The 13924-nt window shown below is 35.6% G+C and overlaps 1 protein-coding gene across 2 annotated transcripts in view; it reads left to right on the forward strand.

The window, feature by feature from the left end:
• Positions 1–13924, forward strand: part of LOC145293103 (F-box and WD repeat domain containing protein 10B-like) — a 53108-nt gene that overhangs the window by 24692 nt on the left and 14492 nt on the right. For both annotated transcript variants that reach the window (XM_080139480.1, XM_080139479.1), the window contains 2 exons: positions 2729–2964; positions 13179–13382. In XM_080139480.1, coding sequence (XP_079995606.1) covers positions 2729–2964; positions 13179–13382 — 440 coding nt within the window. The remainder of the gene's footprint in view (positions 1–2728; positions 2965–13178; positions 13383–13924) is intronic.

A 13924-nucleotide genomic window follows, 5' to 3' on the forward strand; every position in this document is an offset into this window, starting at 1 on the left:
TTGCAAAGATCATAATCGAATCGTAATTTTGTATTTCATTGTTTCAATGTACTCAAACCGAATTATATTTACAACTTGAAAATTACGATCTTGGTTGAGTTGATAACTAGAGAAAATCATTTGTTGGGAGTTTTGGAAATTATCAAGAAATAATTTTCAGAGAGAAAAAAAAAAGCAGTTTATGATGGCAGATTAAAAAAGTCGGGATGGTGTACCTGCCATATTTGATAAACTAATTTACTTGTCAACAAACACTAAGGTGTGCTATTCTTGAAACAAAAGTAAGTGTACATACTATGGTTTGGATTTAAGGTCCACCTCTTTAGATGAAACAAATGCTCTCATTGGCCAATCATAAGACTGCAGAAAATGTAACTCGAATTGTGATTGGGTTGCAAATCCCAACACTTATCTCAAGTTAAAAGAAATGACTCTTGGAAAGCTCAAGAGAAAATAGTCAAATGACAACCTGAGATAAAAACAAAAATTAACCATTAAAAATAGAAATCCAAAATTCTGAGACAAAAGCATGAAATTTTAAAATTATTATTAGCACCAATCAATTTTTTAAATTTGTTTTCTCCCTAACAAAAGACAACATTTTTATTATTGTTACAGTATCAACATGCACAATGTATTCTGGCGAGATTTTCTTATTTTGTTTCTTTTTTTCAGTTCAATCATAATCCGGTAATTTATAGCATACTCAATTTATTTTATAGCCTTTATTTACTTGCCTCCCCGCGAGTGCAGAGTTAGGCCCAGATTTTCATTTTCATTTTCAAGATGATAATTGATAAAAATTGCTAAAAACATTTATGCTGACTTGTTATAAAGAATTCGTTTTTTTTTAATTTACTTTTTCCGCCGTAACACTCATCATTAAAATGACGACTTTTAAAGATTTTCAGGTATGCTGAAAATGAATATTACATTTCAATTTTGCACAGAAAAGTAGTTTTGTGGATATTAAAACCTTTATTATACAATGTAATCCTTCAAGTGGCCATGTTTTAGCAGTGTCAGAAATTGCCATTAAAAATTCGTGGTAAACACTGGAATATTTAGACTTACTCTCTTTCGAAGCTTATAACTACTTGAAAAATGTAATTCAAACCCTATTTTTTCAATTAAAGGAGCAAAGACCAAATTTCAAAAATAAATAAATAACAGGTTTAATAGCAAATTATGCATTTTTTTTAAATCGGTTTTCTTTAAAAAAAGATTTAAAGAAATCAACGAAATTTTACTTACTTCGATTATAAAAATATATATATATATTCCAAAAAATCACTTACCTATAAAAAATACTATTCAATGGGTACTTCCATTGTTCATTGTTAAGAATTTATTCATATTTATACTTATATTCGATGTCCTTTTTAAATAAAATACTTGCTTAAACAAGGATTAAAAAAAAACATTAAAAAACGCGAACTCAGATGTTTTTGACTGTTCAAATAAAGGGAGACAAATTTCTGTTTTTCTTCCCATTTATCTTCCGGTGGCTTTAAAGCGCCACAATTAATGTCTCTTTCTATTGCATGCTGTAAACCAAAATGAGTATTCGGGGGCTTCCTTAGTCGAAAATGAACACATTCACTTATAAGTTTTTGCCGTTAAACAAAAAACCCACTCTACCGATTTTTTTTTATTCTCTTAATGAAATACATGAGTTTTTATTAATATATTTAATTTCTTCTTTGTCGAGTGAATTTTTTTAAAAATGTCTAAAAAAAGAAAACATTGAATGAAATAGAAAAAATTGTCGTCAGCGTCTGATATTTACTTGACAATATTAGCATAACATGAGCTTTTACTTAAAAAAAATCAACGTGGTTTAAAAAAAAAGGGTTTTACACTTTGGACTTTGCAGGTAAATTTCCAAAAAACACTTCTTTTTTTTGTTTGTTTGAAATTAGAATATTTTATTTGTTGATCTTTTATCTTCAATTTGTGATATATAAAACTTTGCTGAGTAAATTAATTATTTAAATTTTAATAGACATTTCAAAATGGGGCGGGTGGATTGAAAAAAAAACGTTTGTCTAAAATATTATATTTGTTTATTGGAAAGAGCATAAAATTTCACATTGACCCTGAAAATATCAATAGAAAAATTTTGAAAGATTTTTAAAGTTTAAAAATTGAAAAAAATTTAACTCGTAAAATTCAATTGATTTCATGCTTAAAAAAATGGCTGCATGAAGGCGCGCCGGCACTTTGTAAACACGGTTTTTTAAAAAATAAAGAATAATATTTCTATTATTTTTTAAATAACTTTAATAGTTTATTTTGGAAGTATATTCCATAAAGAAAATTAAAAAAAAAAAAAAACACTTTAAATTACGAGTTTTTTTATATTTTATTTGCAGTTTTGTGTTAGGGGTGTCAAAAATTCCCCAAAAGTTCTGATACACGTAACCATGTTTTTCCCTACTGAAAAATACTAATGAACATGCGTTTTACAACATCCCTCTCCTCTCCATGTTAAGAAAGGCAGACACCACTGACATTTATTTAGTAATACATTAGATAAAAACATGTTTTAATATCCAGAAAACTACTTGTTTGCCTCAAATGTATATGTGATATTCGTTTTCAGCATACCTGAAAACCATTAAAGTCATCTTTTTAATGACGAATATCGAAAGAAAGTAAAAATTTACCAAGAATTCAAATAAAATTAGTTAATCGTTTAAAATTATTTCTTGTTTTATTCCCCCAGGGTTCGTCTTCTCATGGTGTGAATCCGACATATGCTAAAGACGTGGATGTTCCTGTGCCAAACGTTAGGCCTCAAACTTGGAATGTAATCCTGACAGACGAACCCGTTCTCAAGACAAATTATAGAAGTGAAGCGAATTTCACGGTTGCTTACAGTGGTATTTCAACACGCAAAGTAATCATGGAAGAACGGAACATCTACTGTGGCGCCTACAATGTCATGGTTCTGCAAAATAGGTCAGCCATGTTTTTGTATGACAGCATGTCATGCTTAAATGTTTGATTGTAATGATTCATTTTCAATTATAGATATCTTTTTTAATTCTGGATTTGGGAAAAAGTATAACTGTATGCTTTTTTACTCCCAAACAAGGCATAATGTTACTTAGATGTTAGAGGCTACTATTTAGAATGGTGTCTAACAGGATATTTTGATGAGTTGAGTAGCAGGTTAGTACTGTAAGAGAAGCAGGAAACAAGGAGGGAGTTCCAAAGTCTAGCAGTCCGAGGGAAGAAACTATTAGGTTGTCCCAAATGTTCGTAAACACTTGCTAAAAAATAAAATATTACTCACCAGGCAGTTGCCTTCCAATAATTTTGCTTTATTTATAATAAAACAAACAAACAAACAAACAAACAAACAGACACTGGAGACGACGGCATGGTGAGAATTTTGTTTAACTCGATCCAAAAAAAAAAGATAGAGACAATGTCCATTTGCGAATGCAAGATATTACGATCTGGGGAGGATGTGAAAACGATCTGGGGAGGATGTGAAAACTTCAACGCGAGAACCCCGATGCAAAAAGCCTTTCGTGGACATACGCAAATGCTCGTGACCATTTTGCCCTTTATATAATAGACGGAATTCCAGTTTCGTAACTGAACTATTATTTGTTCGACTCAATGTTTTCACCTAACACGGGTATGGTCGGATGTAGAGTCGACATGTGAAATATCATCTTGTTGAGACAAAAGAACCTATGAAAACAGCAAATGTCAGTACAAGATGGCGGATGCTGAACAAAACGCTTTTTCACATGGAGGGAAAGATGGTCACATAGCTGACGTCAAACCGTTCCGAGCTAGGTACAGGATACTTAAACTTTTGTTTATTTTCGTATTGCTCGATACACAATTTTGTCATCAGATGAGACCAATCGAAAAACTTATTTAAAAGTTGCTGATTTAAAAACCTGTTATGGAATCAGTGTTCCACTAACTAAACCTTACTGCAGTCAAAAGTATCAGTTGGATTATTACGTTTCGGATGCTCCACCGAGCTTCAATCTATGCCTCCCCCACCCTGTAAAACATTCACAACAAACACTCATCTGTCAATAATTTCTTTTACTCTCTATCTGTGCCTAAAACTAAACAAAGATTCCATGAGCAAAGTTTATTTCCTAGAACTGTCTGTCTTTGGAACACAATACCGTGGGACTGCGTCCCAGTTTACTATAACATGGTCGTTTTCAAGTCTAATGTACATAACTACTTGTTGAGTCGTCCTCTTAAATAATCAAACCTTACCCAAATTCCACCATTATCGATCATCACAGTGTTTTCTCACACTCTACATGACCCTCATTAATCCTTATTTTTCAACTGACCTTTGCATCTTGATAAGTGTTGACACCCCTCCCAATAATAAAAAATATATAGATACGGTCTGTGGAGTGCAGTTACGAGACTGGGAATGACTTCAACTGTGTTGAGTGAATTCTGCTATGGTAGGTCTTTGATCCTCTGCAACCGTGAAAACTGCATTTTGTCGATTCGTTTCGCCGTAAACAAAGCCCAGTGCAAAGAACTGCCAGAAAAGAAGACAGTTCTCAGTCAAGAAGCGCCACCTGTATTTCGGTGCACATACTTTTGACTGTGGCTATTGCATTCTTACACTGATTTCTTGATACCTGTCAGCATCCTAGAAATATCTAGAGAATGTTTTTAAATAAATAAATTATTTTAGACTTAACATACGAGTTCACTTTGCCGGGAAGAGTTACTTGGCTTTTCCGTGTCGTTAGGGCGTTTCTGCAACAATTATTACGTTCTTGGAACGGCAACCAGACCGGCAAACGATTAGCACATCCCTTACATCAAGGGGCTGGTATGGTGTCGGCTATAACCAGTTAGCAGATCTAGTCTTCAAGTCTTCATTGCGTTGTTACGAGCAGCATTTCCTCATCGTCAGTAAATGACAGGGATTGCTTGCTGAAAATGAACACTGCATAGAATAACGAACAAGACATTTTTTTAATAAAAATATAGAATTATTTCATGATATATCCTGTGCTGACGATAATATAGAATATAGGATAAAGGAATAAATATGTACTGTAGGTTTGAATAAAGAAGGAAAGTTTATTAGCGTATTTACAGAAAGACAATGTGTAGTATTTATTGTGTTCAGTCCAGAGAGAGAGAGTCTCTTCTCGTATATCCGGTAACCAGTGACATGATCCCTTATTTAAAATGCTCCGGTGGTGATTACATATCTCACCATAACATCTCGCCCTAAGCTAAGTCCTCTTTAATACCGTTTATTTTTACATCTGGGGCTCCCCGGTTAACTTTCCTGTACTCTTTCTCCACAACACTGTGTGAGGGGGTGGAGTTGGTGGTGAAACTCGTACTCTTGGACCTAAAGTAGGAGATACCACTCTCGGAGTAGGTTGTGCTATGAGTAGAGGAATATTAAAAGAGTCATACAATACCTCCAAGGGCAGTTCATTATCTTCTGCCTGTTTGTAGTCATCAGTATTTCGAGGTCTTAGCTGATTAATATGCCTGTGACAGTCAAATTTACTATTTCTTACAAAATATAACATATGTGCAATTCTCTTCATAATAATCCCCTTTTCCCAAGAAGTGATTTTCCGTGTGAACATTAGTTCAGCTGGTGACAAACCAGCATTACTGTTTGAGTTCCTGTACAAAGATAAAAAAAAATTTCAAGACTCTTCTCATCAGTGTCCATGCCTTGGTTTTTCTTCAAAGCTCTTTTGAACGTGTCAACAAATCTCTCTGCGAGGCCGTTTGACCTTAGATGGTATACTGTAGTTGTTAAATGTCTAATGGATAAGGCCTTGCAGAATTCTTCAAACTATTTGCTGGTAAATTGGGTGCCATTGTCACTGAAAATAGTTTTAGGCACTCTAAAACAACTGAAGAGAAGTCTTAGTGCATCTATAGTACTTGTCGGTGTCGGATGTTTACACTTAAACACTTTCAGCCATTTTGTGAAACTGTCGACGACCACTAAGAAATAATGTCCATTCAACGAACCTGCATAGTCAATTTGTAACCGAGTCCTTGGTGCATTCGTCTTCGGACATGGTTGTATTTGTACAGGTGGTGCCTTTACTGCTAGGTGACACCCTTGACACTCTCTTACAAATTTTTCGATGTCCATATTAGGCAATACGTACATCTGTACATCAAGGCCTTCATTCTGGAAATGCCTGGATGCCTGCTATGGAAATCTTTTAGAATCTTCCTCTACAGTGTGGTCGGTATGACGACTCTGTCTGGATGCATGAAACTATAGGCTTCGTTGATTCGTCTTCAAGTATATAGAGAAGTACTGCTCCTATTCCGTAATCACTTGCATCTGACGTCACAATCAATTCATTCTGTGGATCAAAGTGTGCCAGTGCTAAATCAGATAATAGGCATTTCTTAATCTCTTCAAATGCACTTTGGCATTCCTTTGACCAATCCATTTTTGTCCTTTTTTTTAACAATTCGTTCAATGGTGTTCTCAACTTATGTATTTTTGGAATATAAATAGCATAATATCGTGCTAAACAAAAAAAGATTGTATCTGGGAAACATTGTTAGGTGCTGGCATCTTCTCAATGGCTCTGAGGATCCGGCCTTCTGCCTTGGCTGTCAATGATTTGACCAAGATATTTTATCTGTTTAAAAAAACATTCACATTTTTTGGCATTCAATGTGAAGCCAAATTCCTCAATTCTTTTGAAAACTGCTCTGATTTGCTCTTTATGTTCCTGCACATTTCTACTCTTTATAAGAATGTCCTCCAAATATGCGATTGCAAAACTTAAGCCGGCAAGCATCGTGTCCATTATTTGCTGAAATAACGCTGGGGCTACTTTCAAACCAAAAGGGAGCCTTTTGAGTCTGAAGAGTCATAAGTGGGTATTAATACGCAAATACTTTGAACATTCTTCACTGACTTTTACCTGAAGGTAAGCCTCAGATAAATCAATTTTGGAGAAATTTTCCCTCCATTCAGCTTTGTAAAAATGTCTTCAGTGGATGGGAGTGGATAACTATGACCCATCAGACAATCATTAAGGGATGTAGAAAAATTGGCACATACCCGAATCTTCTTATTTTTCTTTTTAACATACACAGTCGGGATTGCCCACTAAGAATAGTCAACTTTTTCGGCTACACCATTTTCCTGTAGTCTTTGCAGTTCAATTTCAATATCTCTTTTACCTTCAACACTGGCGGAGCATATTTAAATTCAGCGATTGTCGATCCTCGTCCATTGTCAAGTGCGATCAGATCAAAACTGTTATGTGTCCGTTGCGCACGAAAACCATGCTTTGACTGTTTGCAATAATATATATATATATATATATATATATATATATATATATATATATATAAAGTAGTAGCGTTCGTTTGTGTGTTTGTCTGTGTGTACAACTCCCTATGATCAAAGAAATATAAAGTGTATAAAGTGTGTGTACACCTTTCCTGGTCAAGAAATATTAAGGCCCATGATAGGATATTTCTGTCAAAGGAGACATTTATTTTTATGCATAATTTATATATATAACATTCTTACACCACATATACATTGACTGAGTTACGCTCATTAGCATATCACATTAAATTAAATCATTTTAAATAATTAGCTCGATGATATTACTTATTTGACATAATAGCCTGATTAATACTGTACTATTTAAAAATATAATTTAAAATTTAATTATTTAGTTTGAACTTATTTTTACTTATTATTATCGTAAATCTGAAACCTTTTATTTTCCAACACCCAACAGATAACCAAAGGGGAATCACTGTGATAGTGTAATTCTTTGAGCAGGTTATTAAATATTTTCTGTAATAGATTTCTTTTCATTTCAAAATATTCTTCTAAGCTGAATTATTATTTTTATTTTTAATTCGGAGGTAATTTTTTTTTTCGCTTATTAATTTTTAAGTAACCTTTTTTTGTTATTGTTGAGTTACGAGTGTATCCGTTTCTCTCACTGTATTTAGTTGTTTTACATCGATATAATTCAGCGTTCTGTTTATGATTGTTTATTTTTTTTTTTTTTAAAGTACAGCCATTGAATTATAAGTGGCTTGCCATATTTATAGGTAAATGTCCACTGAACAGATAGCATAATACTTAAAGTTAAATTCAAATTTTGATATATCTTTTAATCTAAACGCGAAAAAAAAACAATTGGTACGCTGAAAATGTACACAGTAAAACAATACGTTGCAAAATGCTCTTATGGTTGTCAATGGGTTAAAGTAGATGTTCGAGTATTACTTACGCACTTTAAACAACGGGGAAATAGAAAATAATGCACAAAATCTCTTTGCCTTGATTAATTCAGTCTCAGCGACAATATTCGAAATAATAAGCGATGTTACAGATTACAACGGTGCCATAGAAACGCTAGATACTGTTTACATAAAACCGGCAAACGTTATATTTAACCGGCAAACGTTATATTTAACCGGCATCAACTTTTGACGAATAAACAGAAACCAGCACAAACTATCGACGATTTCGTGCAACAACTGGAAGTACTTACCAAATCTTGTGAATTTCAAGCAGTTAGCGCTGAGGAGAACAAAAAGCAATATATCCGTGACGCTTTCATTAGCGGCATCTCCTCCTCGTCTATTCGTCAGCGCCTAGTCGAAAAACCATTCTCAGCTCTACAAGAGACCTTTACAATGGCTAGGTCTCTAGAACAAGCGGAGAAGCATATGATAAGCTTCAATAACCACCCGAACGTAGCCGCTACCGTAATTAAACCAGAAGACACTCCCTTGGCCGCTATAAAAGGAAATGCCCTACCAAAAGGAATTTGTTTCTTCTGTGGGAACACACGACATTCACGGGCGATGTGTCCTGTGCGTAACGCCGAGTGTAGGAAATGTAAGAAAAATGGTCATTGGGCGAAGGTATGTAAATCTTCCTCCTCCTCCACTGCTGCTGTGTTATACGACCCGGACTCCCACTCCCACCCACCCAATCTTCCCTGACTAGGAACGGGTGCCAAAGACATTACACACACGAAATGCAAAATAAATGAGCAAATAGTGAACACTATGGTAGACTCCGGTAGCGTGGGGACGTTTATCAGCAAAAATACAGCAAGAAAGCTGAAACTTTTTATAATTCCCAAACAGAAAACCGTAGCATTGGCGGACCCTAATCATCATGCCAAAATCATCGGCAAAACTATTGTTGACATCTCCCTAAACAGTAAAAACCACCACGCCATGACAGTGGAAGTAATTAAGGACCTGTTCATTGATATGATTATCGGAAAAGACCTCCTAAAACAATATAAAACTGTGACCCTGGAATTCGACGGTCCCGGGGAAGAACTTGTTATCAGAGCAATGAGTAAGGGGGACAGTTTTCCATGTATCAAAATTTCTACTCCTCCCCTTTTCTCTCATCTTTCCACACGGACGACCCCTATTGCCACCAAATCTCGTCGTCACTCATTCACTGAAAACATATTTATTAGAGAGGAAACTGCCAGAATGTTGAGGGAAGGCATAATAGCTCTATATCTCCTTGGCGAGCCCAAGTTTTAGTGACCTCTAAAGAGAATCAAAATAAGAAAAAGAATGGTGGTCGACTACAGCGACACCATAAATAGATTTACAGAACTGCATGCCTATCGCATGCCTAACATTAATAAAATGGTTAATGACATAGCTCGATACAACGTTTTTACAACACTCGACCTGAAGTCTGCTTACCATCAAATCCCAATTAGTCACGCCGATCGGAAATACACAGCATTTGAAGTAAATGGAAAACTTTACCAATTTACTCGTATCCCTTTTGGCGTCACTAACGGAGTAAGTGCCTTTCAAAGATGCATCGATGGCATTGTAGAAAGAGAAAAATTAACAAACACTTTTGTGTATGTAGACAATGTCACAATATGTGGAAAGGATCAAAAAGAGCATGACTACAACCTTCCAAGGTTTTATAATGTAGCGAAAAGATACAACATCACGCTCAACCAAAGTAAGAACATCATGTATGCTACTTCTATCACACTTCTTGGTTACACAATCCAGAACAACCAAATTGCTCCTGATTACCTGAGGCTAAAACCACTCCTTGAAATGCCACCGCCTCTAAATTTCCGATCTCAAAAACGAATAATTGGTATGTTCTCTTACTATAGTAAATTCATTCGAAACTTTTCTGATGAGATACTGCCTCTCAACCATAACAAGGAGTTTCCACTGCCCCGTCTATTCTAAATTCTTCAGACGCTGAAGACCGACTTAAGAAATGCTACCCTTATAACTGTTGACCCGGATAAAGAATTTGTAGTAGAAACTGATTCCAGTAATTACTGCATTACTGCTACTCTAAACCAACAGGGTAGACCTGCTGCATTCTTTTCTCGGACACTAAACCCGAATGAGATTAGACATCATGATGTCGAAAAAGAAGCTGCTGCGATTGTCGAAGCCCTCCGAAAGTGGCGACATTTTCTACTCGGGAAACATTTCAAGTTATTACAGATCAAAAGAGCATCAGTTTTATGTTTGATAATGAGAGGAAATCTAATTAGACATCAACCCCTTCTGTGCTCATGTACGACTACCCTCTAGTGCGGAAACTACTGTCAATGTGCGAGACCTGGCTCCTAACTCCTCAAATCAAAAAGACCAACACAATGAAAACAATCCTGCAAGCCCTGAAACCCCTAAAGAACCGCCAACTGACGAAGACAATACCTACGTGAAGGAGAAGAATCCCTTACCTAATCCTGAAAATATCTATGCTCCCCAAGATGTGGACGCTGAGGACCAAAATCCCTGTGAGTCAGTGCGGAGATCGTCCAGAATGCGATGATTTCCAATATAAGAACTTCTTAACCTAGTACTGAACAGACTAAATTTAACTTTTTTAATTCCATACTTAATTATCGTTGAAGGGGAAAATGTTAGAATAAATTGCTTTGACTCTTCCGGAAATAAAGGATCGTAGTTATTCCCCTTGGTCGGAATTAAGGATTCTGCCATATTGATTTCTCGAAACACGTGTATACTTTTAAGTTGATAAAACCTTTACGAAAGGCATTTCCGTCTACTCTTCTTTTATCTCTATTTATCATTTCAGTAGATTTATTTGTAAGAAAATTGCATTAAAATAACTTAAACGTAATACGGAAATGAACGATGTAAAAAAAATGCAGAATGTATTAACAATTGGGTGCTAATGCACTTACTGATCCACGCTATTTCCAAATTTAATTAAAGTCTTATGATATATTTTTTTATTCAATTGTAAGGTTAAAGTATAGAATAGGTTTTGGGGGATGCTGAGAACGAATATCGCATTTATTTCCTCCGTAAACGAGTAGTTATTCATATTTTGCGGTGATTTCCGTCAAATCCTCCCAGTGGTTAAAAATGGCACAAGAGCTAACATTGTCAATGCAAGTTTGAAACAGTCCTATCTCTGGAGGCACATTATCGTGAAGAGATTGTCCACTAATATGAGAGCCTATATCTCTGACAACACGGCTGCAGCCGACTTCTCAAAATTGCGTCTCCAAATTGGTAATGGTCTGTTTCCAATCACTTCTCCACCTGACACAATAAAGATTCCGACCGAGCTTGATAAATGTGTGGGCAATCAAAAGCAACTGAAAGACAAAGTTTACCCGGACCTGAAAAACAATGGAAAATCACCGGAATGGCTTGCTGAGATGGCTAATATTTCGCCATTAAACAGCAATGTGAATCACTTGAACAATTCAATAATGAATGAATTTTCAGGAGACGCAAAGGAATACAAGCCAATTGATTCGGCTACTAATGAATATGAATCTGTTCATTACCCTGTGGAGTTTTTAAACTCTTTGCAATTATCTGGAATGCCTCCTCACATTTTAAATCTCAAAATTGAATCCCCAATCATGATTCTTCAATCTTTGGAACCGCCAAAAACAACTAACGGAACCAGGTGTGTTCTCACCAGATTGCACACCAATGTACTTGTTTCTTGTGTTCTCTACAAAGGCGAAACAGTTCTACTGCCAAGGATCTCCTTAGTTCCATCTTATTCTGAACTTCCATTTAAATTCCGGAGGCTCCAGTTTCCTGTGAAGGTGTGTTTTGCAATGAGCATAAATAAAAGCCAAGGTCAGACGTTCAAAACCATTGGCGTAGACCTGAAATCAGACTGCTTCAGTCACGGTATGTTCTATGTCTCCATTAGCCGGACAGGAAGTTCAGAAAAACTCTATATTCTGGCTCCAAATCAAAGAAGCAGAAATATAGTTTACCACGAGGCTCTTCCATGAAAAATTCTACAAAAGGATATGATAACAAAACTGATCTGATCTGATTGTGGTATGTTTTCAGTATTCAATGTGTTGGATAAGATTTAAGCATCGAGTTGAAATGTACTTCCCTCTTACAACATCCACTTACTGGAAAGGTGCCCACAAATCGCGTACCTGAGTGTGCAGCAAAGTCACGTGCGAAGCGCGGGTATCTTTGCTAGTACAATTATAATTCAATTCTCCTCTCTTTTTTCATTGAAACTTGGTTGAGTTTTGATAAACAGCTGTCAATCTGATTGCATAAACAATCCCAGGTCGCACACATCACCTGTCAAACTGAGCCAAACTGTTATGCGCTGACATTTTGAAATATCTGCCTTTGCCTGTAAGTACGCATCTGCCTACAGAACAAGCCTGCTGACACAAGGTTGATTAATGCATAAGCCCTCTCCCCAGTTCCCTCATAAAGGGAGCTTCCTCATTGTGCCACAATAGTATTGGAGAGAACAGGTAACTATTGTTTTATATTTCCAAAATGGCTGCCATTTTTTTTTTTAATTTGACTTTTTTTAGAACTATTAGAATATTTTATGCGTTTTTTTATTATTATTTAAAATAGGGTTAGAATTGGGTTACTGAAGGACAAGATTTTTGTTGCTTTTTTCTGTCGACAAAATACAAGAAGAAAAAGTGAAGGTCATCTCTGAAATTCTTTTTGAAATTAACACGAACAAACGTTAATGAAAAGTATGTTTTTTAAAGGCCATATTTTTCCTTTTGAAAAATATATGGAAGAGGGTAAAAAAATGAATTTATTATATTAAATGAGTTTATTACATTAACAGGAAATGACAGGGCTTTTTTTTAATTAGTGATTATTTGCTTTTGTTACAGCGAGAATCCTCATCGCGTGGTCCACACGGATGGAGGGGAATTGATCGCTCTTGGTTCGAAAGACAGAAAAGTGCGTTTCATTAACAGCACATCCGGTAAAGATGTCAGCCCTCTCATCAAAGGCCATGTTGGTTCTATTAAATGTGTTTTCATTTGTGAAAAGAAAAGGATTGTCTTAAGCGGCAGTTACGATACCAGCATCAGGTAATAAAAATAAAACTCACGTTGTGATCTTTGTTAATGAGTTTATTTTTTTATTATTATTTTTACAAGAGGGTCACCAAATTATTAAGGCTCGAAGGCCACTCGAGGATAAAGGTTAATGAGTGTACGATAATCATCAAGACAACAGTGTAGTAATCGTTAGTAGTGGAAATTTGGTATAATTTGATTATTTACGGAGACAGCTCCATATTGTAATCAGCTGGAAAGCAGGCCAATGAAACCGAGTTCCACAGGCGGGTAGTTGTAGGAAAGAACTTTTGTTCATGAAATCCATGTTTAGATTTAGACACAGATAGAGAGTGAGGGAAATTGTTGATAGTGGTTGTAGCTAGATGAGTGCTTGTTGTGAAAGTCTTGCAGCGGAGCCATAAACTGAAGCCCAGATAAGCACTTGCCATGAAAATAAGAATAGACAGACTGACAGATAAAGGTTGATGAGTGTACGGCGATCACCGAAAATTGGGTAGAATTTGATTTCTTAAGGGACGGCTCAACAAGAATTTATTTACATTGTATTGTAG

Source organism: Euprymna scolopes, chromosome 14, assembly GCF_053919585.1.
Source record: "Euprymna scolopes isolate OS-2025 chromosome 14, ASM5391958v1, whole genome shotgun sequence".
Lineage (NCBI taxonomy): Eukaryota > Metazoa > Mollusca > Cephalopoda > Sepiida > Sepiolidae > Euprymna > Euprymna scolopes.